The sequence below is a fragment of the Catharus ustulatus genome, chromosome 21 (assembly GCF_009819885.2).
Source record: "Catharus ustulatus isolate bCatUst1 chromosome 21, bCatUst1.pri.v2, whole genome shotgun sequence".
NCBI classification, from domain to species: Eukaryota; Metazoa; Chordata; class Aves; order Passeriformes; family Turdidae; genus Catharus; species Catharus ustulatus.
In genome coordinates, this window is record NC_046241.1 from 6,323,969 (window position 1) to 6,351,947 (window position 27,979).

Sequence of the window (27,979 nt, forward strand, 5' to 3'; positions counted from 1 at the left end):
GGGGATATTTTGCTGGCCTGATGAGTGGTGCCCAAGGGCTGAGTCCTGCTCCAACCCCTGCAGAGGCACCGTGGGTGAAGGTGGACCCCAGTCCCCAGCGTTTCAGCAGGGGCCAGGAGCTGCGGCTGAACTGCACGGCCGGGGGCCACCCCCAGCCCCACAGCACCTGGAAACGCTGGGGCTGGGCACTGCAGCAGGATGAGAGGTAACCCCTGGGGACCCCTGAGCCTCCATCCCTGTCCCACAGGGATGTACAAGTTGAGGGAGGGAGGCTTGGGGCTACCATAGCTCTGGAAAGAGGGAGGAGGCATTGCAGTATCCCAGCCCATGCTCCTGGGATGCTTGCCATGCTGCTAGCCTTAATTTCCTACGTTTATTTTTAAGCTGTCCTGCATTATCCAGGTCACCATCCCCACTCTGCACACCTGGTGTGAGCTCCAGTCTCAAAATACTCTTTGTACTTCCCCTTAATTTCTTCTGCTTTTTGCCTTTCAACTCTTGCCCGTGTCAGGCTGTGAGTGCCAGAGTTGACTTTGGGGAAGGCTTTTGGACTTTTGAGATGAAAAAGCCCAATTCTCAGTGCTTTTCCCTGGTTCAAAGAAAAGTCCTTCCCTGCAGCAGCTGGCTCTAAGTGCTGACCCACATCCACCACATGCCCAGCATGGCCTGAAACCTGCTCATTTTTATCCACACATTTTCCATCATCCCTGATTGCTCAGGGCTCATTTCTCCCTTTCTCTCCCATTTGCTGCAGGGTTTTCAGTGATGCTGAGGGTACCCTGCACATCAGGTCTGCTGTCCCAGAGGATGCAGGGAATTACAGCTGCTATGCCAGCAGCACTTTGGGATGGGATGAGCAAGGGATCACCCTGGAGTTCACAGGTACCTGCTCACTGGGAATGGGGCTGTGTGTGATGGAGGGAGCTGGGTCAGCACACTGGGGCTGTGTGTGATGGAGGATGTTGGGTCAGCACAGTGGGGCTGTGTGTGATGGAGGGTGCTGGGTCAGCACACTGGGGCTGTGTGTGATGGAGGGTGTTGGGTCAGCACACTGGGGCTGTGTGTGATGGAGGGTGTTGGGTCAGCTCACTGGGGCTGTGTGTGATGGAGGGTGTTGGGTCAGCACACTGGGGCTGTGTGTGATGGAGGGTGTTGGGTCAGCACAGTGGGGCTGTGTGTGATGGAGGGTGTTGGGTCAGCACTGGAATGGGGCTGTGTGTGCTGGAGGGTGCTGGGTCAGCACACTGGGGCTGTGTGTGATTAAGGGTTGGGGAACAACTCCCAGCTCTCTGGGGTCCCCTCGGGCTGGTTGGCACCACACCCAGCACAGCAGAGTGACCAAAGACGTCTCTCCCCATGGCACAGAACCTCCTGCCATCCTGGCAGTGACGCCCAGCCTGAAGGTGCTGGTGGGAGAGGATGTGACCCTGGAGTGCTGGGTTTCGGGGGCACCCCCGCCGCACGTCGTGTGGTACAAAGGTGAGACCGGGAGCGCGCCCTGCAGGGCTGTCACACGGGGTGTGACATCAGGAGGGACCCCCAGAGACCCGTGGGGTGCTGATGTGGTGTCTGGGCAGGGGAGCAGGCGGTGGCCACGTTCCCGGCGGGCACGCAGCGCGCGGTGCTGCGGCTGCAGGCGGCGCGGGAGGAGGACGCGGGGCACTACGGCTGCCAGGCCCTGGGCCAGGCTGGCACTGCCTTCGACAGCACCGTGCTGCACGTGGGCTGTAAGTCCTGCTGCATCCCACCCCGTGCTTTTCCACTGCTCTCCTTCCTGGATCAGCTCCCCTCGGCTGCTTTCTGAGCCTCCCGGGTTTCCCAGATGGGAGGTGTCGGTGCTTGGTACACAGGAGGAAGCCTGGTGGGATTTCCCAGCTTTGGTGCAGGAGGCTCAACAAGTGGAGAAAGACAAGGCAGTTTTTATTGCATGGGGGCATGGCGCTTGGGATGCAGCTGGGGATGCAGAGTTCATTCATTGGGATTAGGCAGAGGAGGGAGCTGACTTTTGTGTGTCTGAAAATCCAGGTGAAAGACTTTTGCTGGAGGCAGAAGAGATGGAGGAGCATGAGGAGGAGGGAAGGCTCTGTGTTGAGGACAGCAGGGTTTAAAGCAGTTAAAGATGGAAAAGTGCAAGTTATCTTGTTGTGCCAGGGGTCGATGAGTGTGACTGGAAGAGGTGGAAACTGCAACAGTTCTGACAGCTTTGGAAAAACACCAAATGCTTTAAGTCAGTCTTGTAACTCATCAGGGAACCTGGCTCGTTGTTTTGCAGCCCCATCCCTTCTCCAGGCTCAGCTGTGGGGAAGCTGAACCTGCCTGAGCCCTTTCTCTGCTGCTCTCTCCTCCAGCTGCTCCTCACTTTCCTGAGCCCCTGGGCGACGTGGAGGTGAAGGTTGGGGACAGTGTGAGCCTGCTGTGCCATGTGGAGGGATCTCCCCTGCCACGGGTCACCTGGTCCAGGCAGGACGGGAAGCCCGTGGTGGGCTGGCAGGGACCTCGGGGTGTTTCCAGCCAGCTGGAGGCTGCCCAGCTCCTCATTGACAGTAAGAGCTGAGTGTGCACCCGTTTATTTGTATTTTTAACTTGTGAAAGCTTAGCTGTGCAGTAACAGCCTGCAAGCCTCCAGCTCTGAGGGGTTTGTCCCCACTGGAGATGGGGTCGGGCAGGGGAGGGTGATCCCCACCCTGGAGCTTGCTCTGGGCTGTCCAGCCCCACCAGGCTGAGGCTTCTCCCCCCTGTGCTCCAGGTGCCTCTCTGGATGACCAAGCCATCTACATCTGTGAAGCCCAGAATGAGTTTGGGAAAATCCAGGCCGAGGTCAAGCTCACAGTCACAGGACAGGGTTTGTTTTTCTGTGCTTTGGTCGGGGAATCGATCCCAGCTGTGCTGGCACTGAGTGAGTGGCAGACCAGAGCAGTTGTCTCTGGTCCTGAGCTGGCCACTGTGAATGCTCAGCAAGCCCAGGGCAGGGTTTGGGCAATGGCTTTCCAAGCCCTCTTTGGCATCATATGCTGACATGGACCAAAATGCAGCAAATATCCCCAAATTCCTGGGGGAGTGGAATCGGAGCTGGCTTATGCCAGACCTTGGAAGAAAAGTGATCTAGATCCATTCTCCTGAGCGTTCCTGGCCAGTTTATCACTGATTAATACTGATTGCCTTTCCCCTCTTTCAAGCAGCCCCAGAAATAGCTCTTGCATCCCCCGTGGTCCGTGTGCTCCCAGGCCAGCCCGTGTCCCTGCCCTGTGTGATCCTGGCTGGGAGCCCCTTCCCAGCACGCCGCTGGCTGAAGGATGGGCAGATGGTGAGAATTCCATGCTGCTGGGATGGTGGGTGGGGGGATGGACACCTCCCCTCTGGTGGGGCTTCACTGCAGGATGGGTGCCCCAATTTTTGGGGTGAAAGCTGCTGGGGAAAGAATCCAGTGGATCATTTGTGTTGGGAAGGTGATGTGGGTTTATCTCCACATCGGGATGTTGCTCAAAGATTCATTTCTGGATGTGCCCCAAAGATGCAGGGATGTGTTGGTTTTTGACCCTGCCATCTGTCCTGCTTTCTACTCTGTGCCCCTGTCCAGGTAGCCCCAGGTGACCACTATTCCATCCGGGCTGATGGGAGCCTGCACGTGCACCAGGCATCGCAGGGGGACGCAGGGACCTTCACCTGTGAGGTGACCAACGCCCTCGGCTCGCACAGGCAGGACGTGTCCCTGGTCATCCACGGTGAGTGACAGGGAGCTGGGTGTCCCTGCCCTGCAGTGACACGGGACAGGTGCTCTCCCTGTGCCCTGCTCTCTCTCCCTGTGCCCTGCTCTCTCTCCCTGTGCCCTGCTCTCTTTGTGCTGGATGTGGCCCTGGCCATGCAGGATGAGCCCTGGCCATGCTTCTCTTCCTCCCAGTTCCTCCCAGCATCGAGCCTGGCCCTGTTCTCGTCACTGCTACCGAGGGAGCAGCTGTCATCCTGAGGTGCAATGCCACTGGTGTGCCCCCCCCTGCTGTCACCTGGGCCAAGGTAGGTGACAGGGACAGGGCTGCTGTGCCCCTGGCAGGCTGGGGCTGCCCTGGGGTTCAGGGTGATGTGTTTGAAGGGGATGTAGCTCTCCAGTGTGGCTGTGGCTGCCTGGGGAGGTGGCAAAAAGTGCCCTGGGAAGCTGAGACCAGGGCATGGCTTGTTCTGATGTGTTCAGCACTCTCTTCTTGCCTTTGGGATGTTCAGCTCTTGGGAGAATCCCTGCCTTCCTCCCTTCCCTTTCCTCTGTAGGGCACAGAGCCCATTCCACTGAGCCCACACTACCAACTCGCCCCCGATGGGACCCTCCTGATCCCTTCATCATCCCCTGGGGATGCTGGCACCTATTTCTGCACAGCCACCAATGCAGCAGGGTTCTCCAGCCGGGAGATGCAGCTCTCCATCAGCAGTGAGTGCTCAGGACAGCTCCAGAGGGGGCTGGCCGGGAGAGAGTGACCTGGGAACACTCCTGGCTTCCTTGGAGCACCAATCCAGGTGCCAGATGGGTTTGCAGGATGGGAAGAGAAGTGGGATGAAGGTTGTGGGGCACCTGAAGTGCCCCTGCCCAGCTGTGCTCCCTCTCTATCCAGCAAAGCCCAGGATCAGCGTGAATGGATCACAGGCATCAGACCCTGTCCCTGTCCTGGCTGTGCTGGGGCAGGAAACCACCCTGCCCTGCGAGGTCCAAGGGTCTCCCCCTCCCCTGGTGCTGTGGAGCCGGGAGCCCCAGCCCCTGCCTCTCACCACCACGAGGTAAGGAGGGTTGTGGGTGCTGGGGGCCACGATCTCCTGGGATTTTGTCTGTTCAGAGGGAGGCCAGGTCCATGAAAAGGACTCAGCTGCTTGGCAGGGTGTCCTAGTTTGGAGGGCAGGAACCTCTCTTTGAAATGGAGAATGTAAACCCCCTTCCTCCAAATTATTATAATTTTGAAATCAAGGGGCTCTCAGGCAAAGATATGGGAATTAGGAATAACAGTTCTTTTCTAGGGAAATTAAAATAGAAATACAGCACTACAAAGAAACAAACCCCAAACCCTGACACAGTCAGAGTACAACCTGACACCCGTCAGGCAGGGTGTTGGCAGCAGTCCCATTCCATGGTGGCTGCATCCTCCTGCAGTGACAGATGTGGCTCAGTTGGAGCAGTGCTCCTGTACAAGGTGCAGTTTCCCTCTGGAGCTCCAGTGCTGATGTGGAGAAATCCGGTTTTCCTCTGGAGTCCAGTGGAGAAAGGGGCTCCCTTAGTGTCCCAAAACCTCTGTTTTTATCTTGGTAAGAAATGTTGGGCTCTTCCCCCTGGCTGGAGCAACTCCCAATGGGATGCAGTAATTTTATCAGTGCCACAGTGGGACTCAATGGCCATGAGCAGAAAATGACTGGCTGGAGGAAGGATGGGTTGTGAAAAGATAAAGAACACTGCCCTGCCTGGTTTCAATGGATGGGTCATTGGCAGAATATCTGCCGTTGAGATAAGGATCACTGCCCCCACCCTCAACAGATGGTGATAGAATAGGTACATTTATCACACCCTGTATTGTAACCCAAGACACAGGGAGGTGTGAAGGACACCCCTGGCATCTTGTGACCAATGCTCAGTGCAGGAGCTGAGGCAGCTGAGCAGTGCTGCGTTAGCTCTGCTCTCCTTGGAGAGCACCAGGATTTTTTTCCATCTTCCAAACATCTGCTGGGGCCAAGCAGCTGCTTCCAATCGTTCATGTGCCTACCCTGGACACAGGGCTGGGGTTGGGAAGGAAAGACAACTCCAGTGCAGCTCCTCACCCTGCTGTCTGTCTGCCTTTGTGCACATTCCTGCCTTGTGCTGTCACAAGGTCAAGGATGTGCCTGGGGATGGTGGATCCCCAGCTGGGACCAGGGCTTGATGCTTCTTGGGACGAGGTTTGGCACACAGTTTTTAGCCCAGCAGTGGCTTTGTCTGCACTGGGATGTGGGGTTTTAGGCCAGTTTTGATTCAATGAGTGACTCTCAGAGGGACAAATCAATTTGTTGATGGTGTTGAAGCTGATGACAACTGTAAGACAGTCATTTAATGTGATTTAATGGGGGAGGGTAAACACACATCCAACCATTCTCCAGGTTTTCTGGTGTCTTGGTCTTCCAATGTTTTCTCCATATGTTAGCACCATGTTGGAAGGGACACCCTAAAGTCACAGCCCCAGTCTTGGGGCTAAACCCTTCTTTCCATATACCTGAGGATTACTGTGACCTGGGGAAACAGGAGCATCTTGGTTTTGCTCTTCTTGGGGGATGTATTGCCTTGCTGTTTGTGTCTGATTTGCCATGGTTGTTGCTGGCTGACCTGTGCTGCTCCCCACATTCAGCTGGCTTGTCCCTGCTGGGTGATTTATGGGAGCACACGAGGAGGAATCTGCAGCCGTGGGCTGAGATGATGTTATGTCTGTGGAGCACATGAGGCTGGGAATGAGAGCATGGCCAGCTCCAGCTGCGGGGACTGTGCTCTGGGGGGACCCTTGTCCTCCTTCATCCCCCTGGGCTCACGTGCTGCCTCGTGCTGAGCTCATACAGGGGCTGAGCAAAGGGGATTTGCCCCCATGAGTGGCTGTGCCACCCTCTTTGAATGGGGACTGGCCATGGTGACCTTCTCTAGGTGATGGTGAGCTCTCAGCCCTTAGCTCCTGCCCAGGGTTGGGTGTTTCTCCCATCCAGCTTTTCTGTTCCTCCTCCCCCAAGGTACAGTGTCCTCCCTTCAGGATCCCTCCACCTGGCAGAGCCCCAGGTGACAGACACCGGCCTCTACACCTGCACGGCCACCAACGCTGCAGGGAATGCCTCTCTCAGCTACAGCCTGCACGTCCAAGGTTCAAGCACCCTCCCTGGGCTCCCTGGGAGCTGCACCCTCCAAACCCTTGGCTGCTCTCACATCCCTGTGCCAGGGTCTGAGGGTGGTGCCAGGCTGAGATCCCCTCTCCCCTCAGCTCCCCCCCAGCTGTGGATTGGAGATGGGGAAAGACACCTGGCAGCTGTTGCCAACACCTCCCTGAGGATTCACTGCCACGCCATGGGCATCCCCCCACCCCAGATCCAGTGAGTGCTGCAGAGTGCTGGGTGCTCCAGGGTGGGTGGTAGGGGCCCTCAGTGGGGAGGCATCCATTCCTTCTCCTTGTCCCTGGTGTCCTCTGCTGGCACTGCCAGCCCCATTCCAGGTGACAAGGGGACAGTCCTTGCTGCCAGCACTGCACTGTTCATCCTGTTGGTGTGCAGAGCAGGGTGTGGGTGGTGGCAGGACAGACCAAGGACTCACTGCCTGTCCCCTTCCTCACAGGTGGCTGAAGGACGGGCACCCTCTGGATGGGCAGGAGGGTGTGGTGCTGTCCGAGGATGGTGGCACTCTGCTGGTCACCCGAGTGGGGCTGGGTCACCAAGGGCTCTACATGTGCCAGGGCAGCAACTGGGCAGGGCTGGCCCAGGCAGAGGTGCAGGTTTCAGTGCATGGTGAGTGCAGCATCTGGGGTGAGACCTTTTATCCATCCTCTGCATTGGGGAGAACGTGGCTGCCCAAAGGGAGGTGGGAGTTCTTGGCCCAGATTTTTGGTAGGTGCAGGGTCACTGGCTCGATCCCTTGGGATCTTGCTCTTGGTCAATGAAGCTGAGAGCTGATGGCCATGGCACCACAGTGAATCCTTGACCGGTGTTCCTGCTGGAGGGTCCTCCCCAGCCCCATTTCCCCTCCACCAGCAGGATGTGACCCTGAAGGTGCCAGGTGAGAAACCAGGCAGGGAATGGAGATCCCTACCTGGGAAGGATGAATGTCTCATTGGGACAGGGACCAAACCTGCAGGGTGCCTTGGGGAGCAGTGCTGGTGCCATGGGGTGATGTGGGGACCGAGCTGTGGATCCTGGCTGTGTGCCCAGAGCCATCCATGAGCCTGGCTGTGCCCAGGGCCCTGGGGCTGCAGACAGCCTGGGTCACACAGAGCCATTGCAGTGCCCCCAAACATCGAACCCAGCGCGGTGGATCTGGCCATCCCTGAGAACAGCACGGCATCCCTGGAATGCCTGGCCTCGGGGCTCCCTGCTCCCGGTGAGTCTGTCCTGTCCTTCAGCTCTTGCTCCCGAATCCTTGTGGTTTTCCCTGGCTGAGGGGGCAGCAGCATCGCTCCTGTCAGCTCAGCTCAGCTCTCTGCCTCCCTCCAGACATCACCTGGTACAAGGGGCAGGAGCAGCTCGGGGCTGGAGCAGGACTGAGCCTGTCCAGGGATGGGAAGCGCCTGGAGATCCCCCGTGCCCGGCTCTCCGATGCCGGCAGCTATCGCTGTGTGGCCTCCAACGGGGCCGGCGTGGCTGAGCTCTGGTACAGCCTGCAGGTCACTGGTGAGTGCAGCTGGGCTTTGCTGACAGATGGAGGCTTCCCCCCTGGATACAGCCCTGGAAGAGGGCTCTATCAGACCCCTGTCCTCTGCTTCATTTGCAATTCCAGTCATGCAATCCATGATTGTGTTCATCCCAAATGATGTCCTGGAAAGCCATGGCCCTATGGATGGGTATTGCCAGGTCCCCATTATGGGGTCACCTACACACCCTGTCTCTTTTGCACCCTGTGTCCTGGTGACATTTCTGTCCCCCTGGACTCAGTGGTGACTCCTGGGCTGCTGCCAAGACAGGCACTGGATGCTTTTCCTCGCTTGATCCGAGCATCCCTGCAGCTTCCCAAACCACTCAGCATGTCCACAGCGCCGGGGGCTGAGCCAGGCTCTGGCTTTTCTCTAGGCCAGTTGGTGGAAGTCCTGCAGGCAGGTGGCCAGGGAGTGGAGAAGATCCAGTTCTCCTGCTCTGGGCTTGTTCCTGCAGTCTCTTCCCAGGGAAATGTTTGCACGTCTGCCGTCCTGGCTCGGGTGGATTGTTTGGGTTCTGCTGTTTTTGTTTTTCAAGGGTTTCTGGGTGTTGGAGCTTTTCTTCTCCAAACTGATATCCCTCATGGGAAGGAGTTACCATTTTCTAGCCAGCTGTATTTATGAGCAGCTGAGAATATCATCTGATAATGGAAAGAGTTGGGTAACCTTCAGTGAGCAGGGCTGCCTAATAAGGCTGTGTCTGGCCAGGCTGACCTTGGCCTGCTTGTGGGATGCTTGGTCATCCTCTGCTGTTGGCCACGTGCAATTAAAAGCATCCCTCGCTTGGCTGGAGAGACAACATTATTGTTTCCACATGAAGCCAGGGCAGGGGAATGTCACTGGGCTTTTTGTGGCACCCAGCAGGGCTGTAGGGAGTGTGTATCCAGCAGGATGGAGCTCCAGAGAGGAGCTGCCCTTCTGCTCTTGTCCAGTGCTATCAGTGAGCTGCTCCTCTCATCCCTGCAGTGCCTCCGTCCTTCTCCTCACCGGAGCCTGAGGCCGTGTCCGTGCTGGAGGGACAATCTGTCCAGCTGGCCTGCGAGTGCCATGGGATCCCCCTGCCCTCCCTGAGCTGGTGGAAGGACGGTAGGGCCCTGTTCCTCAGCCTCACCTCTCCCCACATGGGCTGACCCAGCTGTTGGTCTCCTTGGAGCAAGGAGCGCTTTTTGTTGAGCAGTATCCAGCTCTGGCTGGAATTTGTCCTGCTGGGAGCCTGAGGGAAAGCTGCTGTCCCTTCCCTGGGCAGGTGAGCCCCTCTCCATGCAGGCAGGGAGCCCAAAGCTGGTGTCCCCAGGAGGGAACATGGTGTACATGGAGAAGGTCGAGCTGCTGGACCAGGGGACGTACGTGTGCGAGTGCAGGAACGCTGCTGGCAGCAGCAGCAAGGAGCATCACCTGGAGGTGCACGGTGAGCATGGGGACCAGAGACCTGCAGGGTGGGTGGAGGAGCTGTGACTTCTCTCCATGCAAGGTCCAGCTGGACCCAAAAGCCATTGCCTGGTGCCTTGGATATTTTGGAAGGGATGCTGGCACCTGGGTCAGCTTTACCCCTCCACACGTGCACGGCTGAGGGAGTTGCTGCACATCCCCTCCACCCTGTGTCCCTCTGCCTGCAGCACTGCCAAGGGTCCAGGGCAGCAGCAACACCCTGAGGAGGGTTTCTGTCATCGAGGGGGGCGAGACAGTCCTGGAGTGCGAGGCCAAGGGGACACCAGCACCGTGGGTGACGTGGCTGAAGGACGGGCAGCCCGTGGCTGCTGGGGACAGGCTCCTGCTGACAGAGCAGGGGAGGCGGCTGCACATCCCCAGGGCAGAGGTGGCCCATGCAGGACACTACACTTGCCTGGTCAGCAGCACAGAGGGGCAGGAGCAGAGGGAGTTTGATGTTGTGGTGCATGGTAAGGATGTGGGATGGGGTGGGGTGGATGCAGGCAGGATGGGGAGGGTGGTGATGTGGAGTAGATTCGGACAATCCAGCATGTAGCAGGGTTATGTTTCAGGAATGGCTGTAGAACTGTGTCCATCAGGCAGGAGTTTCTTTCCAGAGCCATCCCAGCAGATCATCTCTCATAAAGTCCTCTACTACCCAGGGACTTGGGGAAACCTCACGGGACAAGGTCATTGAGTTATTAAAGGTCTGAGGTGGCTCAGGCTGTGTGGCCATCCCAGTGTGACACCTGTAAGCCTCAGGTGTGCAGGTAAGTGTCACATCCTTGCTGTGGGTCACCTGTCCCATAGCACCTTTAAAGTCACCATCAGGTGATGCTAAGGGTCCTTCTGGGTTCGTGTCCTAAAACTGTGCAAAGCAAGGTGGGAAAAACCAGCTTCACTCCGTTCTCCCCTCTGTTTCTCTCCTTTGATGTCCTGTCTGCTTTGCAAATGGATATCCATCTTTTTCTGCATCCCCAGTTCCTCCTGAGTTCATTCAAGGATCAGGATTGACAACCAATGTCAGCGTTTCCCTGCAAGGATCCCTGACCCTGACCTGTGAGGCCACAGGCATTCCCCAGCCCACCATCACCTGGTTCTGGGGTGGCTCTCCTGTCATCCCCAGCGAGCACACACACTTGCTTTCAGGTCAGCTGAGTGCTGAGAGAGATGAGTGCTTTGGGAATGTGTTTTGCCCCAACGCTGATGAGTTCAAACTCATGGTGGAGCTCCAGCCCCACAGGAGCAGAGCTGGGATTTGCTGGTCTCTGGATCAGGGCCCTGAGACCTCTCTGCTCTGTGCTTCCAGGGGGCTGGCTGCTGAGGCTCACCCGTGCACGAGCCCAGGACGGTGGTCACTATTCCTGCCTGGCCAGCAATGCAGCTGGGGAGGCCAGGAGGCATTTCTACGTGGAGGTCCTAGGTGAGGAGGAGTTTTCTGTCTGCTGCAGGATTCCTGGTGGGGTTTGAGAGCTCCACCCTTGCAGGAACAGACATGAGTTAAGACTGGACATGCTGGGTGTGCTGGAGTCCTTGGGATGTGAGCTCAGAGGCCAAGCTGGCCAGCTGCTGAAGTCTCTGGGGGCTTGTGTTCCCAGTTCCTCCCCACATTGAGAATGCAGATGAAGAACACACCTTCAGAGTGCCCAAGGGTCACCCTGTCACCTGGTCCTGCCTGGCTTCAGGTGAGCATCAGGTGGGAGATGGGCTCAGGGATAGACCTGAGTCTCACTTTGGGGTGTGGATGGCTCCATTCAGAGATGTGGAAACAGCTGAAATGGGCTGCAGAGCTCTCTTGGGATGGTTCCTGGCTTTGCAGTTGTGCTGTCCGGGAAGCGCTGGGGAGGGGACGCCCACATGGGGATCCTGTTCCACAATGTAAGCTCCAATCTTTCCCAAATGGAGCTAAAATTCCTCTAATCTCATTTTTCCTTTAGTGATGGGAATAATTAATCACCTCCCACTCAGGACAGTTCTCTTTCTTCTTGCTGGCTCATCCAGCAGCCTCTAAAATCCTGATCCAGATCATGATAATTCTGATTTGGGATGATGTCCCTGCTTTCCAGAAAAGCTCTGACAGTGACCCCAGCCAGGCTGTGCTCACACATGGAAAAACTTCACACAAAGACCAAAACCTGCTTTCCATCCCTCACAGGCAACCCACAACCTAGGATCACCTGGCTGAAAGACAACCAGCCTCTCCCTGGCACCTTCTCCATCTCCCCCGATGGCTCCTTGTTCCACATCCCCCAGGCCTCCCTGGCCCATGCTGGTCGCTATTCCTGCTTAGCCTCCAGCTCTGTGGGAAATCAGACCAGGCACTACCTGCTGGATGTTTTGGGTATGAGATGCCTTTGGATGGAGGCTTAGTGGGTTTTAATGGCCTGCCCCAGGTAGGTGGGGAGGATCCCTTTTCCTGCAGCCAAAGCGTGGCATGGAGCTGTCCCAAACCCTTGTGAGACCTCTTGGAGGAGCAGAAAGCTCCTGTTTAGTGCAGGATCTGTCTCTGATGGTGGCTTGTGGGAAGGAGGGATGTGTCTTCTGGATCTCTGTATTTTTGGAGGGCAGCAAGACAGGGCAGAGTCTGAAGTCGGCACACACTGTGTCAAGTCCAACTCCCTGAACCTGGACCATGCTGTCTGGTGGGGGCTGGAGCACTGTGAAGCCTCAGTGTGTGCTGGTGCTGATCTAACACACAACCACGTCTCTGCAGCCAGCCCCACCTTTGCTCGAGACGATGCTGCTGCAGAGGAAGTGACAGTGATCATCAACAACCCCATCTCCCTGCTCTGCGAGGCTCTGCCACACCCATCTCCCAACATCACCTGGCTCAAGGACAAGGTTCCTCTCAAAGCATCCAGGAATGTCCTCCTGCTCCCTGGTACCATGCTGCTCTGCCTGTCTGGGGTGGCCCCTTGCTGTGTATGCCTTGGGGAGGGGAGCAGGGCCTTTTCTTGGTCTGGATGGGCGGTGAGTGAGTGGGATGGTGAGAAGTCATCATCCTGCAGGACCTGAGGGCTCAAGGAATCAGCTGGTTTAGGGCTCTTCCAGCCAGGCTTGCAGGTGCTCAGCAGGTCCCTTGAGATGCCTTCAGGTGCTGCATGGGGGGACAGAGCTGAGGCTGTGAGCTCCCTCTCAGGAGACCCCCTTTGCCCAGGTGGCCACGGGCTGCAGATCCTGAATGCCCAGGAGGAGGACACGGGCACCTACAGCTGCGTCGTGGCCAGCGAGGACGGGGAGGCTGTCAAGAGCTATGCTGTGAAGGTCCTGGGTGAGGAGCTCCCCGTGTCCCTCCTGATTCCTGCAGTGACCCCACCACTGTAACCAGGCCAGCGCTGCTTCCTTTGGCTTCCCTTTGTCTTTTCCCCGCTAGTTCCTCCTTGGATTGCCAGAGAGGATCCTTTGGGGGAATTTGCTGTGAAAGAGGTGAAAACCAAGGTGAACAGCACAGTGGTGCTGGAGTGTGAGACCTGGGCTGTGCCCGAGCCAACCATCCGCTGGTACAAGGACAAGCAGGTGAGGTCCCAGAGCTGCTGGGTTTGGGGACTGCCCCAGGCACATGGAGTGGGGTTCTGCCTCACTCCTGGGTGTGTAATCCTCCTCCCACCCTTCTCTTTCTTCCTACAGCTTCTGGCAAGCTCTGAACGCCTCCAGATCCTCAGTGAGGGGCAGGTGCTCCAGATCCAGCCAGCTGGGGTCTCAGATTCGGGGCACTACACCTGCGTGGCCACCAATGCTGTGGGTGAAGATGACAGGGACTTCATCGTGCATGTCCAGGGTGAGCCCTGGGCACAGAGCCAGCACCCAGAGCAGGGGGGTCTCAGCAAGAGCAGAGGTCCTCAGGGGTCCCTTGTGGGAGCACAGAAGGGTGAGCAGGAAAGAAATTTAAGCCTGCTGGAAAACAACATCTCCTCATCTCCAGTGAGGGCAGATGCTGTGGATGCAGCTGGGGGTCGATGTCTCTGCTCCCCACAGCTGACCACAGCCTGTCCCCGCAGTGCCCCCCATCTTCCAGCAGCAAACAAGCCCCAAAGAAGCCCTTGAGATATTCTATCGGGAGGAAGATCAGGATGGGGAGGTGACAGAGCACCGCCAGGCTGTCCTTGGCCAGCCCACCGCCCTCTACTGCGACACCAGTGCCATCCCACCCCCCCAGCTCACCTGGTACAAGGATGGGGAGCCCCTCTCCCCTGGCCTGGGGGTGCTGATGCTGCAAGGTACTGGGTAGTGGGTGTGAACCCCACTGTGGGCTTTGTTGGGAGCATCCATAGCATGGAGGAGGTTGGATCCTGTCCCCTTCCTCTTGCCAACACACACAGCACCCATGGGACCTCTGAGTCACTGGGGCTGTGCAGGGCTCTGTGCAGGACTGGGGGATATCCCACAGACCCTTCCCTGTGCCCTGCCCCATGTCCCGTGTCACAGGGGGCCGGGTGCTGCAGCTGCAGGCGGTGCAGGAGGGGGACAGGGGCAGGTACACCTGCGAGGCGGCCAACGCTGCGGGACGGGACCGGCTGCACTACGAGCTGGAGGTGCTGAGTGAGTACAGGGACAGGGGACACTGGGGACACTGGATTGAGTCATGGTGGCAGCCCCATAACCACCTGCTTCCAGTTGCCCCTGCCATCCATGGTGGCACAGAGGACCTGGTGGAGGAGGTGACGGCCACCATCAATGGCACTGTCCGCTTTGAGTGTGAAGCTACTGGGCACCCAGAGCCCGCAGTGTCCTGGCTCTGGAATGATCTCCCCATCGAGGCTGGCCCACGGCACCAGCTCCTGGAGGGTGGCACAGTCCTGCAGGTTGGTGTTGCTCTAAGCAGGTGAGAGACACAGGAGACAGCAGATGGAGGGGATGGGGCATCCTTTCCCCCCCAAAAGGACGCTACCCTGGTCTCACCAAGATCCCCATGGGAGCCCCAGCATCTCCCCAGCTCAGGGCAGCCCTCAGTGGTGCTCTCCCTGTGCAGGTGGCAATGGTGGAGGCAGGTGACACCGGGAGATACACGTGCATGGCTGAGAACCCGGCCGGGTCAGCCGAGAAGCACTTTGCCCTCGCTGTGCAGGGTAAGGCATCGCCCCTGCCCTGGTCACTGATTGACTCCCCTCCTCCTCTTCCTCCACCAACTGGAGTTTGTGGCTCTGGAGCTACATGACTGCCTCTGTCCCCCAGTGCTGGTCACAGCTCTGTCCCCCTGTGCTGGTCACACTCTCCCTGTGTCAGGGGGCTGAGGTGTCACACGCTCTGAGCAGGCGAGAGCCTTGGTGCATGTTTCCTCCTGGGGAGGCATCAACCTCCACACTGATGGCTCCCCTTTGGTGCTGTTTTTTGGGTGCACTGCAGGAGAAGCTCCCTGGAGTGTGGGTACAGACCCCGAAAACGTTGATGGCATTGTCAATGGCAGCGTCTCACTGGTGTGTGACATCCAGTCCCACCCGGCTGCAGACATCGCCTGGTACAAGGATGGGCACGTCCTGCAGCCCAGTGAGGAGGTGGCTGTCACCCGAGGTATGTTGGGATGAGCCAGGATGATTACCTGTGCCCTGGATCCCCCTTTTTGGATGCCACATGTGGGTCTGGAGCTCAGCCTTTGGGTTGTATGACACACTGATGACACACTGCTGAGTGATCTCCTCTGGAGATGACCAAGGGCTGCATCCTGCAGAACTCCATGCTGCTGCTTCCTGGCAGCTCATGTCCTTTCCTGTGGGGCACAGCAAGGCTTTGGACCTCAAAGATGAGACTTCCATGGCCAGTCTCCTTTTGGATGGAGCTTGGCTGGGTGCTGGGGGATCAGTCAACTTGCAGGCGTGGTGGCCCAGAGCTGGTCCTGCTCCAGGCTGTCCTGATTCCCTGTTCTCCTCTCCTTCCAGGCTCTCAGGTGCTGCATCTCCCTCACCTGCAGCTTTCCAACTCAGGCACATACATGTGCATGGCCCTGAATGTGGCCAGCCAGGATGAGAAGAGCTTCATCCTCACTGTCCATGGTAAGTGGTGAGGGCTCAGCAGGGAGCTCTGAGCACACACCGAGGAGCTGACAGTGAACCTGTCTGTCTCACACCCCTGTCCCTCCTCATCCTCCTCAGAACCCCCAGGCATCCAGGACCCACAGCAGGAGACCCTTGAAGCTGACATGGGGACAGTTCTGGTCCTGACCTGCCAAGTCACTGGTGTGGCCGTGCCCACTGTCACCTGGCTGAAGGACGGGCGCCCGCTGGGTGTGTGTGCAGGGGAGCACCGTGCCAGGCTGCCACCCCAGCCTCGCTGCTGATCCCCTCCAAGCACTCCTGCCTCAGTTTCACAACTTCTAATCCTGCTGCAAGAGACCCTCAGGGCAGCACAGGGAGGGGACAGAGCATGAAGGGGCTGGCCTTTTTCCTGGATGCTTTTAGGAAACCTCAGGGTCATTCCTGAGGCTCGAAGCAACGGGATGTGGGCACAAGATGTGATGGAGGGATACATAGGGGTGAGCTGGGACAGGGGTTTGCCTCCAAACCAGTGGCTCTTTTCTCGTGTAAAGCTCCAGCAGTGAACTGTGCAAAAACCCTGCTTTGCTTTAACAGTGCTCCCAAACCTGGGTCCTGGCAGGGAAGGGGGAAGCACAGCAGTGAGCTCAATGGAGGAGCACTGCTCAGCCCCCTTCTGTCTCCTTGCAGAGATGAGCCCAGAGCAGGGTCTGGTGTCTGGGGGGGCCCAGCTCCAGCTCAGCCCCCTCCAGCCCTTCCACCAGGGCCAATACACCTGCCTGGCACAGGGCCCAGGGGGCGAGACACGCCAGGACTTCGTGGTGCTGGTTCGAGGTAGGGCTTCCCCGAGCAGCCTGCTCCCTGTGGGCTCTGCCTCAGAGGTGAGCCTTCCTCCCGCTCCTCCTCCTCAGCCTCCCTCTCTCCTCGGTGCAGTGTCCCCCCAGATCAGCAGCTCAGGGCACCCCAGTGAGCACAGCGTGCTGGAGGGCAGCAGGGTGAGGCTGGAGTGCCGGGCAGAGGGGCAGCCCACCCCCCACATCTCCTGGCTGAAGGACGGGCAGCCCCTGGGACTGCAACCCCCCTCAAATGCCCGGTGAGTCTGGGGGGGACACCCCAGGGGCTCAGGGTCCCCATGGCCAAAATTGCTGGGCAAGACTGGTTGAGCTGTGCTGCTTCTTGCTGGTGCTTGGTCTGGGATGCGCTGATCCTGGCTCTTTGCTTAGGGAATATTATCCTGGGATAAACCTTGGGGTCCTGGTTGATGCCCTGACCTTGCAATGTGCCCCAGAACCCTGACCCTTGGCTGTAAACTGAGCACAGAGCACTTCTGCCCTAGGGGCGCGTTCAGGATGAGCACACAGCTCACTGTCCCCTCGTCCCCACAGGGTGTCCCCGGATGGCAGCACCCTGCTCCTCGAGGGGCTGCGAGCTGCCGACTCCGGAGCTTACACGTGCCTGGCCCGGAACAGCCTGGGCGAGGACACGCGGCTGCACTCGCTGAACGTGCTGGGTGAGCAGGGCTGGGACCCTCGGGGCAGCGCCGGGGCCACCCCCACCCCCGGCAGCCCCAGCAGCCCCTCTGTCCCTCTGTCCCCTCGCCCAGTCCCTCCCACCATCGAGAGAGGCGCGGATGACTCGGAGATGGTCCGTGGTGTCCTGTCCTCCTTGGTGACACTGCAGTGCTGGGCACGGGGGTCCCCTCCTCTGCACGTGAGCTGGCTGAAGGACGGGCTGCCCCTCCGGCTGTCCCCTCGTGTCACCCTGCTCTCGGCTGGGCGCATCCTCCGGTGAGAAGTGACCCTGGAGCAATGGTCAGCCGCAGGTTTGGGGCTGGTACCCGGGTTTGCATGAGGGCACTGCTGCTCCCTGATGTGGCCCAGTGTCACCTCGGGAAGCAGGGGGTGACCCCGAGCTGACACCTCCTCCCCCTCCCCGTGTCCCATCCCATGGATCAGGATCTCCCAGGCACAGCTCTCCGATGCCGGGCGCTACACCTGCGTTGTCTCCAGCCGGGCGGGAGTGGCCGATCGCAGCTTCGTCCTGCAGATACAGGGTACAGGGCAGGGGGCTGGGGAGGGCAGAGGGGGGCACCCAGACACTGCTTTTGTTGGCAGAGCACGCGTTGTGCATTGCAGCCCATTCCCAAGCAGGGTCCTGAGCCATTCCTCGATTGCTGGGGAGGGTTGGAAGGGATGGAGCAAAGCAGGACCAATCTCAGAGCATCCTGCGGGAGGGCTGAGCCACCTCTGGCTGCTCGCAGGGAGTGGCCAAACCCACCCCGTGTCTGGGGACCCGACTTTTCTCCCCAGTTCCCCCTGTCCTGGAGAGCCCCGAGGGCAGTGAGGAGCAGATGGTGGCTGAGGGCTCCGATGTCACTTTGACCTGCGAGGCCAGTGGGTCCCCAGCGCCGTCAGTGACCTGGCTGAAGAACGGAGAGCCCCTGGGGCAGCAGGGTGCCCGGGTGCCTGGTGGCCCACAGCTGAGCCTGGTGGCCGTGGCCCCGGGTGATGCAGGCATTTACTCGTGCCTGGTGGTGAATGAAGTGGGAGAGGTCAGCAAAGCCTTCCGCCTCGTGGTGATGGGTGCGTGTCATCCCTCTGGGATTTGGGAAGGGCAGCTTAGCCCATTTTTTGGGAGCAATGAGGAGATGAGCCCTCCTGTGCTGCTGTGTGCCTTGCAGAGCCACCCCGTGTTGAGGGTGCATCCCATCCCACTGAGATATCCCTCACTGTGGGCACCCCTCTGGAGCTGACCTGTGTGGTGATGGGTGTCCCCATGCCCACTGTCACCTGGGAGAAGGATGGACTGCTGCTGGCAGGGCCCTCGCTCGTGTCAGGGAATGAGAGCACCCTCCACATTGAGAGCACTGAGGTAGGAACTCCACTTTTTTCTCCCTATCTGGGTTTTCTTTTTGTGCCTCAATTTTTCCCTCTTCTGGCTGTGCAGGTGGCTGATGCTGGCTTGTACACCTGCCTGGCCACTAGCCCTGCAGGGGAGGACAGCAGGAGCTTCCATGTCAGCATCCAAGGTAGTGTGACCCCAGCAGTGCAGGAGGAGGGGGCTAGCAGCGGGGGCTGCAGGATGGTCCAAGCCTTGGGGACCCAGAGAGATGGAATATCCTTTTTTGGGGTTGGTGTGGGCTCCAAAAGAGAGATCTGGAGCACAGTGATGGTCCTGCATGACTTTTAGGCACAGGGGTGGGGGTGTCCAACCCACGTGGCACCCCCTGACCCCCCTGGGCCATGTCCCACAGCTCCCCCCAGCACTGGCAGCAGCGGGGAGATCCCCATCATCACGGCTGTGGCAGGGGGGCAGCTCCTGCTGGAGTGCCCGGAGGCTGCTGAACCCCACCCCAACATCGAGTGGCACTGGGAGGGCTCCCTGCTGCAGGTACCTGTGACGGGGCCAGGGGGTCAGGGACAGGGATGCACCAGCACCATCCTCCTGCTGATGGGTCCGGGGGTTTTAGGAGGATGCCCGCAGGCAGGTCCTGGCCCAGGGGCGTTTCCTGCAGCTCCGGGCGGTGGCTGCGGAGGATGGTGGCGAGTACAGCTGCAGGGCCACCAGCCCCTCCGGGGACACCGGCCCGCGCGTCCGGGTGCAGCTTCACGGTGAGTGCTGCCCTGCCCTGAGTGCCGGCTCCTTCCCGGTTAAATCCAGGATGTGGGATATTGCAGGGTGTTACGGTCGGGTGATGGGATTGCAGGGCTGGACTCTGCCCAGCCCACTGTGCTGCTCTGGGCTGGCGTCCCCCATCCCTGAGCTTTATCCCACACTCTCGGTGTGGCTCTGGGTGCTGCTGCAGTGGCCCCGGAGATCCAGGCGGGCCCCGAGGAGGTGAAGGTGCTGCTGAACAGCTCGGCCGTGCTGCCGTGCCGGGCAGAGGGGTGGCCCGTGCCCCGGGTGACGTGGAGGAAGGATGGCCGGCTCCTGCCCCTGCCTGGGAGCGACAGGTATGAGGCTCTGCGGGTTGGAGGCACCAAGAGTGGTGCTCAGATCATGCCATCCTTCACAGCAACAGGTGACTTAGTGTGCCAGTCACCCTGTGGACAGCTGTGCTCTGTCCTCACACCAGCTCAGTGGGCAAGAGCTGCATGTGGCTGCAGTGGCACTCGTCACCTTCCCAACCCCTGCTCCCTGTGAGATGCAGCTTGGCCATGCAGAGCCCCCACAGGGTTCTCTTGCTCTCCCTCTTCAGGCTGCAGCTCCTGCCTGGAGGCTCCCTGCAAATTGACCCTGTCCAGGTCCAGGATTTGGGCCATTACCTCTGCATGGCGTCCAGCCCTGCTGGCTCTGACCGGCGGGGCCTGGACCTCCATGTCCTGGGTAAGTGGGAGAGCTGGATGGATCCCTCCTGCAACCCACCACTGCTGGGCTGCTCTCAACCATGCAATGGTGTGCTGCTGTCCTCTGCTCATCGCTGCCATGCCCCTCCACAGTCCCTCCTGCCATCACACCTGGGCCCTCCAACCTCACCCTGCTGGCTCAGCAGCCAGCCACGCTGGGCTGTGATGCCTGGGGGTCCCCTGAGCCCCACATCAGGTGGGAGAAGGATGGTCACCCCCTGAACCCACACCTCTCACCTGGCACCTACAGGTACCTGCAGCACCCTCTGCCTTGTGCACCCAAGGGTTCCCCTGCAGGGTGGGGTTTGCCCTTCCCACTGCTTCCTGTGGGACAGGGCTGATCCTGATGTGTCTCTCCCTGCACAGTTTGCAGTCCTTAGGGTCACTGCTCATCTCCAGCCCTGGGCCCCGGGACGAGGGGAGGTTTGAGTGCATCGCCACCAACGCTGCTGGAGAGGCACGGAAGCTCTTCCTCGTGTCTGTCCATGGTGAGCTCCTGGGGCTGGGGTCTTGCTGAGAGTGACTTTCCCAGGATCTGTCACCACCTGGGTGTGATGTGGATGTGCTCCAGCCCCACATAGGGTTGGGTCTCCACTCAAAAACTGGGCTTGGGAATGGACAAGAGGGGAAAAGAAATTAATACTCTTGCCCATATGAACAGGGACAGAATCCTCTTCAACATCTGCCATACAGCCCTGCTCACCTCTCTCCCTCCTTTCTCCAGTGCCCCCCACCATCGCTGATGACCTCACAGATGTGGTTGTCACCCGGCTGTCCCCTGCAATCCTCACCTGCTACGCCTCGGGCGTGCCCCCACCCGCGGTGTCGTGGAGCAAGGAGGGGGCTCAGCTGGGCAGCAGAGGAGGGGGCTACCGTGTCCTGCCCAGAGGTACAGCACAGGGCAGCACAGCCCAAGCAGGGACAGGGGTCCCTGCCAGCCCTCCTGCCTGCACCCCTGCTCTGCCTGCTGTTTTGCAGGAGCCCTGGAGATCAGGCAGGCACTGCCCGCTCACAGCGGCCGCTACACCTGCACAGCTCGGAGCACCGCGGGCACAGCGAGGAAACACATCTGGCTCACTGTGCATGGTACACACACGGCTCCAGGCTCCTGCTGCTGGGGGTTCTGCACCCTCTTCCCATAGTAGCACTTCCCTGCTCTTCACAGAGCCTCCTGCCTTGAAGCCCCTGCCTGGCATGGTGATGGTGATGGTCAACACCAGCGCGGTGCTGAACTGTGAGGCCACAGGCGTCCCCCGGCCGGAGGTCACCTGGCAAAAGGATGGTGTTGGCATCACTGGAGGTGAGCAGGAGGGTGCTAGGGGCTGGCAGAGCCCACATTACCTGCCAGCCTTTACCTAGGGGGAGATTTAGGTGCCAGGGGTTTGTAGCCATCCTGGCAGGTGTGTTGTGTCACTGTGCATGGGTCCTCCTGGCTCCCTGCTGCTGTCCTAGCTGGGTGTGGTGGCCACTGGAGCTGTTCCATGGAGACTCCTTGGGAAGAGGCACTGCTGTGGGGAAAGCAGTTCCTGCTCATCATCCCTCTGTGCCTTGGCTCAGCTGTACTGTCCCATCCTGTCCTTCATTTCTGCCAGGCTCTGGGCTGAAGGTGCTCCCCAACGGGCAGCTCCGTCTCCTCCGAGCAGCCCCAGAGGACGCAGGCACCTACCTGTGCATGGCTCACAACCCCTCGGGCACCGCTGCAGGGAGGACCAGGCTCGTTGTGCAAGGTACAGCAGGGACCAGAGCCCCAGTGCTCACCCCTCTGCTCAGCCCCCTCCCCAGCAGCACCTCGCAGCAAAACGTGGCTGCCAAGCTGCGAGCAAGTCCCTGCCCTTCTGCCCCATGCAGTGCCCCCCATCATTGCTGCCGGCCCTCTGGAGCTGGTGGTCCTGGAGGGGCTGGAGGTGCTGCTGCCCTGTGCCGCCCGTGGTGTCCCCGAGCCCCGCGTGTCCTGGAGCCGGGAGGGAGCCCTGCTGCGGGGTGGGAAGGCCACAGTGCTGCCCTCCGGGGAGCTGCTGCTCCGGGATGTGCAGGTGAGCGCTGTCCCCTGGGGCCGCTGGGAGGTTGGAGTGCTGAGGAACACGTGTCTGCTGCTGCTGAAGAGCGTTTGGGTGGTTGTGAATATATCTGGCAGAGTGAGAGCCCTGTGCAGTCCTTGCCACAGGCTGGAGGGTTGGGCCAGAGTGAGATTGCTAACGTGGGCTGGAAAAAGTGGCTCTGTCCAAACAGTGACTTTTTAGGTGCACAAGAACCAGCAGAGCTGTAGCTCAGCGAGCCAGGGCTGCAGCTGGAGCCCAGACTCGGGATGACTGATGACCTCTCATCCTCGTACAGGAAGGGGATGCTGGAAGCTACTCCTGCACGGCGGTGAACTCTGCTGGGAGGGCCGTTCGCCGGCTCTCCCTCTCCATCCTCACCCTGCCCACCTTCACCCAGCTGCCCACAGACATCACGCTGAGCCGGGGCGAGAGGCTGGAGCTGGTGTGTGCCGCAGCGGGCACCCCCCAGCCCCGTGTCTCCTGGATGGCCAACGGGCAGCTCCTCACTGGTACCGGGGCAGGGGATGCTGAACCTGGGGGAGAATGCGATCCTTGTCCCACCTTTCAGGGTCCCTGGGGTGCCAGCACGTCTGGCTGTGGGGGTTGTACCCAGCTGATCGCCAACCAGCGTTTTTTGGGGTTTGCACCCTGCAGATGATGCAGCAGGGCACAGCATCCTGCGGAGGGAGGCAGCCGCACCCACGGACAGCGGGACCTACGTGTGCCACGCTGAGAACAGCGCCGGGGCCGTCAGGGCCACTGTCTTGGTGTCTGTCAGAGGTAGGTGCTGGCACAGATGCTGGGGTGCCCGGCCAGCCCCGCTCCTCTGCCACCCCTTTCCTTTCCCCAGAGGCGCCCGTCATACAGGGGGACCCCAGCATCTACCAGGTGGAGCGCTCTGGAGGTGATGCCCTCCTCGACTGCCATGCCCAGGGTCACCCTGAGCCCCTCATCCGCTGGAGCAAGGACGGGGTGCCGGTGGTGGCCCATGGGCGCCTGCACCAGCTGCAGAACGGCTCCCTGGCCATCCGTGCCGTGGGGGTGAGCAGGGCCTGGGGGTTGCTGCCACATTTTGGGGTGCTTTCCTGGCAAAGCAAAGCGCTGTGCTGATGCTGTTGGTCCTGCTAGAGCACCGATGTGGGGCAGTACCAGTGTGTGGCGGAGAATGATGCGGGCACAGCAGCAAAAGTTGTCACCCTGGTTCTGCAGAGTGAGTGCTGACCCCCTCTGCACCCTTCTTTTAAGGGACTGCAAACCTATCCCCTCTCAGCCCCTCCAACTACCCCTGATCCTGGGGAATGCTGCATCACTGCCTGGATCCCTTTCCCTGCCCAGGTGCCCCTGTGGTGACAGTGACACCAGCAGAGGTGAAGGTCCCTGCTGGGCAGCCGGTGCAGCTGCACTGTGTCGTGTCCGGGGAGCCCACCCCCTCCGTGGAGTGGCAGCAGGATGGGGAGCCACTGCCCGAGGGTCCCCACGCTCGTGTCCTGCCCAATGCCACCCTGTTCCTGCCCTCTGTCACCCACCGTGACGCCGGCAGCTATTCCTGCCTCGCCCGCAATGCCCTGGGCTCTGCTGTCGCCCACAGCGCCCTGGATGTCCAAGGTGGGTGTCTGCCCTGGCCCTGGGGAGCTTTGCCTGGCTTGGGGGGGCTGGGGCTGCCTGCAGTGCTGGGCTAAGACCTCCAGCATGGTGGCTTGCAGTGATATTGCCTTGCTTGTTCAAACCCCGTGGTTCATACCCCGCTTTGTCCTCTCCTCTCGCACTGCTCAGCTGAAGGCCTGAGCCCAAACAGAGCAGCGTGCCAGCCTGCACTTGCCTCCCCTCAGCCTTCCTGCCTTAGCTGCCCATGATTAAATTCCCATCTCCCAGGGGCTCTGCTAAATGCACAGACACATCCTTTCCTGCAGCCCCTCGGGAGCAGAGAGCCAGGCTGGAGGAAGTGCCAGGTGCCCTATGTGCCCTTGTGTGGCTGGTGGCATTTCTCTGCCAGGCACACTGGAGAAGCAAATAAAAGTTTGGGGCTATGCCAGGACCTTGAGGCTGATACAGAGCAGGGTTTGGGGGTGTCAGTGCCTGTTGGTGTGACGAGGCACAGGGCCACACTCACAGCATCCCTTGTCAGCATGGCACTGTGCCTGGAGCCGTGGGGTCTCTGGGGACTGTGCTGCAGCCAGGCAGGGACACTGCCTACCTTGCTCTGGCTGCCTTCAGCTTCAGAAAACGAGATTTTTTTGACATGCAAATTAGTGAGAGGGGAGTCAGGCAAGCACCCTGCTCTCCCATGGGAGTGCAGTCCCAGTGTTGCTGCCTGACCCCATCCCACCTGCCCCAGGGGAGCCGCGCCAGGTGCGGGGCAGCCTGGTCGGTGTCATCAATGGCCACGAGCTCGGTGTCTCCACCCTGGATGCCAGCGTGCTGGGTGACTCCCAGTCCAGCACCGCCGCCCTCCGGAGCACCATTGGGAGCATTCCACCTGCCATAGGTGGGTGGGCATTTCTACCCTCACCTTGTGAGAGTTTTGATCTCTGTCAGATGGAAATCTTGGGGGAAAAGCTTTTCTTTATTTTTTCCCCCAAAAGCAAACCTTTTTTCCTGAAACCTTCCACTGTGGGCAAGGAGGGATGGGACAGCTTGGGTGCCATCCATGCTGGCTCCATGGTGACACCTTTCTTTCCCCTTGCCAGGGCCGCTGATGCGGGTGCTGGTGACCATCATCGCCCCCATTTACTGGTCCTTGGCACACGCCAGCGGGGCAGCCCGGAGCGGCTTCCTGCTCACACAGGGCACCTTCCAGCACGAGTCACTGCTGCAGTTTGCCACAGGTGAGGGGTCTGTGATGGAGAGCCTGGTCAGCTCCTGGGGAAGCTCAGACTGCATCTCCCCCATGCACCAGCCCTGATCTGGGAATGGAGCTGTGTGTAGGGTGCTGTGGGGTGCTGCTCACCATTCCCGTGGTTGTGGGGTGCTGCTCACCGTTCCCCTCTGGTTGTGGGGTGCTGTTCACTGTTCCCCCCTGGTTGTGGGGTGCTGCTCACCGTTCCCCCTGGCAGGGGAGCTCCTGCGGGTCACCCACGTCGCCCGGGGCGCGGATGGCGCTGGTGCTCTGCGGCTGGACAGCGTCATCAGTGGCTCCGTGCCAGAGAGCTTTGGCGATGCTGTGGTGCTGCTAAAGGTGCTGGCACTGCTCATTATCCCCATGGGGCCACAGCTCCTGCGCTGGGAGCACGGGGGGTCCATGTCCTGACCCCCCCTCCCCACCTCTCCCCAGGACTTCAGTGAGCGCTACGTGCGCACGGGTGTGGGGCAGCTCTCCGGGGGCTCGGTGCAGAGCTTCCTGTGGGATGGACACCTCATCCACGCCCACTGCAATCACACCATCGTGTTTGACCCCCCCGTGGGGCCACAGCCCCCCCGGGTGCAGCACCTCCGGGCCAGAGCCCTCACAGCCTCCTATGACCCAGCCAAACAGCAGCTCCACTTCCAGCTCCGTGCCTCGCTCGATGCAGGTAACCAGGGGAGTCCCCAGGATGGGGATGGAGGTCTGTTGTCAGCTCTGGGTGTCTGTGAGGGTCCCTGCAGTGACATGTCACATCTTATTCTCTCTGCTCAATCCACAGGGGCTGACAGAGACCAGTGCCCACTGGGATTCATCCCAGACCCTGGCCAGCTGTACTGCATTGGTACGGACCTTCCTGAGGGGGCATGAGGATGGCAAGAGGAAAGTGGTGCCACCTCCCTGTGCCCCTAACCCTGTCCTCTCCCTGCTCCCCAGATGTGGATGAATGCACTGAGGGGTCCCATGCCTGTCGCTACAACCAGATTTGCCAGAACGCCGCCGGGTCCTACCGCTGCTCCTGCCCTCCCGGCTACCGCACGCTGGGCACCGGCTGGCCGTGCTTGGGTACGAGCTGGGCTCTCATGGTCACCCCCCTGCGCTGTCCCAGCCTCAGTTTCCCCTATCCAGCTGCAGCTCCCCACTTCTTTCCTCCCCCAGATGTCAATGAGTGCCTGCATTTCCCCCCTCCGTGTGCCTTCGAGTGCCGCAACCTGCGGGGCTCCTACGAGTGCCTGTGCCCTGCTGGCAAGACCCTGCTGCCAGGCGGACAGTGTGGGATGGAGGGAGGGGACACCACGAGCAGCGTGCCCCGGGACGCTCCCCTGCGCTGGCAGGGGCCCAGCAGTCGCCCACGGGGCCGATCCTTCTACACCCAGCTGGCCCTGCGCCGCGTGGCCAAGGCTGCAGGGATGGGTGCCCGGGGCCCGCCCTGCCCCACGGGTTACACCAGGAGGAATGGCACCTGCACGGGTGAGTGTGCACCGGGGAAGGGTGTTGGAGGCAGTTCAGAGACTACTTTGTCCCCAAAAAGGTACCTCGTGTCCTTCTTGCTGCCGTGTGCACCACTTTGTGTGGTCTTTGCTGTGCTGGGGAGAGGGGGTGAGAGCCAGCCTGGCCCAAGGCAGTAACACCAAAGGGGACAGATCCTTCCCCTCTTGCCTTCACCCCTCTTGTCCCGCAGATCTCGACGAGTGTCAGACCCTGAACCAGTGCCAGCACGAGTGCAGGAACAGCCTGGGCAGCTACAGCTGCCTCTGCCCCACTGGCTATCGGCTGCTCTCCAACGGGAAGACCTGCCACGGTCAGTGCAGGGGTGCTGGGGGGTGCCCCCTCCCCATGGTGGCCTAGGTGTCATCTTTTTGGGGCTGCAAGTCTTTCTCCTTTCTTGGGGCTGTTATTCCCAGACTCGGCACTCCACAGTCTGAGTGCTCGTGTCTCACTGCCTCAGTGTCCAGGCAGATGTGCGAGCTGGGGATTGAACCCTCATCTCATCCCAGCACCCTCAGACCTGTCCCTGCTCTCCCTGCAGATGTGGATGAGTGTGCAGAGGGCACAATGCAGTGTGGCTCGAGCCAGATGTGCTTCAACACCCGGGGAAGTGCCCGGTGCATGGATGTGCCGTGCCCAGCTGGGTACCGGAGAGGCTCCAGCCCAGGGTGAGTCCTGCTGTGGGGCTGAGAGTCCCATCCCGTTCTCCTCATGATCCCCAGTGTCCTGTCTGCTCTCTGGCACCCACCACATCCCCCATCTCTCATGCAGGCTGTGCGTGGGTCGCTGCCCCCCGTTCTGCAGCCCGACCGGCCCCCCCACGCTGCAGTACCGGGTGCTCCCCCTGCCCCTCGGCATCGCTGCCCGCCGGGACGTGGTGCACCTCACCCCGGCCACCTCCCTGCGCCACCGGCCCGTCTTCAGGCTGCTGGAGCAGGACCCCGACAGCCCCTTCGCCCTCCGCAGCGAGCAGGGCCAGGGCATCATCTCCACCCTGCGGCCGCTGCGGGAGCCGGGCACGCACCGGCTCAAGGTGCAGGCGCTGCTCCCAGACGGGCAGCGAGCACCCAGCATCTTCCTCCTCCTCATCTCCGTCTCCCCCTACCCTTACTGACACAGCCCAGGGACAGGAGGGGGCGCAGGGTCATTTCTCCTCCTGTCCCTCCCCACCCCATCGGTGGGGCACGTGGCTCAGGGAGCGCTGAGCTTGTACCTCTTCTGTCCCTCCTGACACCCCCTTGCCTCTCAGCTGTGTTCCTTTCACCCAGAGCCAGGCCCTGACTCAGCAGGAGAGTCAGGATCCTGGGGGGGATTAGATGTCCCTCCAACCTCTTGCAATCAGGTCCCAAATCCCAGAACAAACACAGCTTTGGATGGCCTTGGCCCCTATCAGCCCCCAAATTGGGGGGTGGGAAGATGAACTGGGTGACAGTGGCCAGCGAGGGTCCCACCAGGGAGGGATTCCCTGGGCTGGGGAGGGTATGGGGCACCCCAG

General features: G+C 60.2%; 1 protein-coding gene across 1 annotated transcript in view; it reads left to right on the forward strand.

Moving 5' to 3' along the window:
• Positions 1 to 27,973, forward strand: part of HMCN2 (hemicentin 2) — a 32,894-nt gene extending 4,921 nt beyond the window's left edge. Inside the window, exons 12-79 of the mRNA XM_033077889.1 lie at positions 64 to 205; positions 755 to 882; positions 1,366 to 1,479; positions 1,578 to 1,727; positions 2,349 to 2,543; positions 2,747 to 2,842; positions 3,180 to 3,304; positions 3,578 to 3,722; positions 3,899 to 4,011; positions 4,261 to 4,417; positions 4,599 to 4,761; positions 6,718 to 6,845; positions 6,963 to 7,071; positions 7,310 to 7,479; positions 7,973 to 8,068; positions 8,182 to 8,358; positions 9,345 to 9,464; positions 9,625 to 9,786; positions 9,995 to 10,276; positions 10,788 to 10,955; positions 11,116 to 11,229; positions 11,405 to 11,491; positions 11,962 to 12,147; positions 12,520 to 12,687; positions 12,964 to 13,077; positions 13,180 to 13,322; positions 13,434 to 13,584; positions 13,805 to 14,023; positions 14,232 to 14,345; positions 14,421 to 14,608; positions 14,776 to 14,872; positions 15,150 to 15,314; positions 15,680 to 15,793; positions 15,893 to 16,024; positions 16,463 to 16,606; positions 16,706 to 16,865; positions 17,158 to 17,282; positions 17,376 to 17,559; positions 17,728 to 17,825; positions 18,082 to 18,354; positions 18,453 to 18,643; positions 18,719 to 18,800; positions 19,026 to 19,162; positions 19,242 to 19,383; positions 19,578 to 19,725; positions 19,971 to 20,098; positions 20,212 to 20,368; positions 20,485 to 20,606; positions 20,843 to 21,007; positions 21,097 to 21,204; positions 21,284 to 21,418; positions 21,711 to 21,845; positions 21,967 to 22,151; positions 22,453 to 22,666; positions 22,812 to 22,937; positions 23,008 to 23,198; positions 23,286 to 23,367; positions 23,493 to 23,762; positions 24,493 to 24,642; positions 24,845 to 24,982; positions 25,211 to 25,332; positions 25,429 to 25,666; positions 25,778 to 25,840; positions 25,933 to 26,061; positions 26,155 to 26,466; positions 26,678 to 26,797; positions 27,026 to 27,152; positions 27,256 to 27,973. Coding sequence (XP_032933780.1) covers positions 64 to 205; positions 755 to 882; positions 1,366 to 1,479; positions 1,578 to 1,727; positions 2,349 to 2,543; positions 2,747 to 2,842; positions 3,180 to 3,304; positions 3,578 to 3,722; positions 3,899 to 4,011; positions 4,261 to 4,417; positions 4,599 to 4,761; positions 6,718 to 6,845; positions 6,963 to 7,071; positions 7,310 to 7,479; positions 7,973 to 8,068; positions 8,182 to 8,358; positions 9,345 to 9,464; positions 9,625 to 9,786; positions 9,995 to 10,276; positions 10,788 to 10,955; positions 11,116 to 11,229; positions 11,405 to 11,491; positions 11,962 to 12,147; positions 12,520 to 12,687; positions 12,964 to 13,077; positions 13,180 to 13,322; positions 13,434 to 13,584; positions 13,805 to 14,023; positions 14,232 to 14,345; positions 14,421 to 14,608; positions 14,776 to 14,872; positions 15,150 to 15,314; positions 15,680 to 15,793; positions 15,893 to 16,024; positions 16,463 to 16,606; positions 16,706 to 16,865; positions 17,158 to 17,282; positions 17,376 to 17,559; positions 17,728 to 17,825; positions 18,082 to 18,354; positions 18,453 to 18,643; positions 18,719 to 18,800; positions 19,026 to 19,162; positions 19,242 to 19,383; positions 19,578 to 19,725; positions 19,971 to 20,098; positions 20,212 to 20,368; positions 20,485 to 20,606; positions 20,843 to 21,007; positions 21,097 to 21,204; positions 21,284 to 21,418; positions 21,711 to 21,845; positions 21,967 to 22,151; positions 22,453 to 22,666; positions 22,812 to 22,937; positions 23,008 to 23,198; positions 23,286 to 23,367; positions 23,493 to 23,762; positions 24,493 to 24,642; positions 24,845 to 24,982; positions 25,211 to 25,332; positions 25,429 to 25,666; positions 25,778 to 25,840; positions 25,933 to 26,061; positions 26,155 to 26,466; positions 26,678 to 26,797; positions 27,026 to 27,152; positions 27,256 to 27,598 — 10,376 coding nt within the window. The 3' untranslated portion in view covers positions 27,599 to 27,973. The remainder of the gene's footprint in view (positions 1 to 63; positions 206 to 754; positions 883 to 1,365; positions 1,480 to 1,577; positions 1,728 to 2,348; positions 2,544 to 2,746; positions 2,843 to 3,179; positions 3,305 to 3,577; positions 3,723 to 3,898; positions 4,012 to 4,260; positions 4,418 to 4,598; positions 4,762 to 6,717; positions 6,846 to 6,962; positions 7,072 to 7,309; positions 7,480 to 7,972; positions 8,069 to 8,181; positions 8,359 to 9,344; positions 9,465 to 9,624; positions 9,787 to 9,994; positions 10,277 to 10,787; positions 10,956 to 11,115; positions 11,230 to 11,404; positions 11,492 to 11,961; positions 12,148 to 12,519; positions 12,688 to 12,963; positions 13,078 to 13,179; positions 13,323 to 13,433; positions 13,585 to 13,804; positions 14,024 to 14,231; positions 14,346 to 14,420; positions 14,609 to 14,775; positions 14,873 to 15,149; positions 15,315 to 15,679; positions 15,794 to 15,892; positions 16,025 to 16,462; positions 16,607 to 16,705; positions 16,866 to 17,157; positions 17,283 to 17,375; positions 17,560 to 17,727; positions 17,826 to 18,081; positions 18,355 to 18,452; positions 18,644 to 18,718; positions 18,801 to 19,025; positions 19,163 to 19,241; positions 19,384 to 19,577; positions 19,726 to 19,970; positions 20,099 to 20,211; positions 20,369 to 20,484; positions 20,607 to 20,842; positions 21,008 to 21,096; positions 21,205 to 21,283; positions 21,419 to 21,710; positions 21,846 to 21,966; positions 22,152 to 22,452; positions 22,667 to 22,811; positions 22,938 to 23,007; positions 23,199 to 23,285; positions 23,368 to 23,492; positions 23,763 to 24,492; positions 24,643 to 24,844; positions 24,983 to 25,210; positions 25,333 to 25,428; positions 25,667 to 25,777; positions 25,841 to 25,932; positions 26,062 to 26,154; positions 26,467 to 26,677; positions 26,798 to 27,025; positions 27,153 to 27,255) is intronic.
• The last annotated feature ends 6 nt before the right edge of the window (positions 27,974 to 27,979 follow it).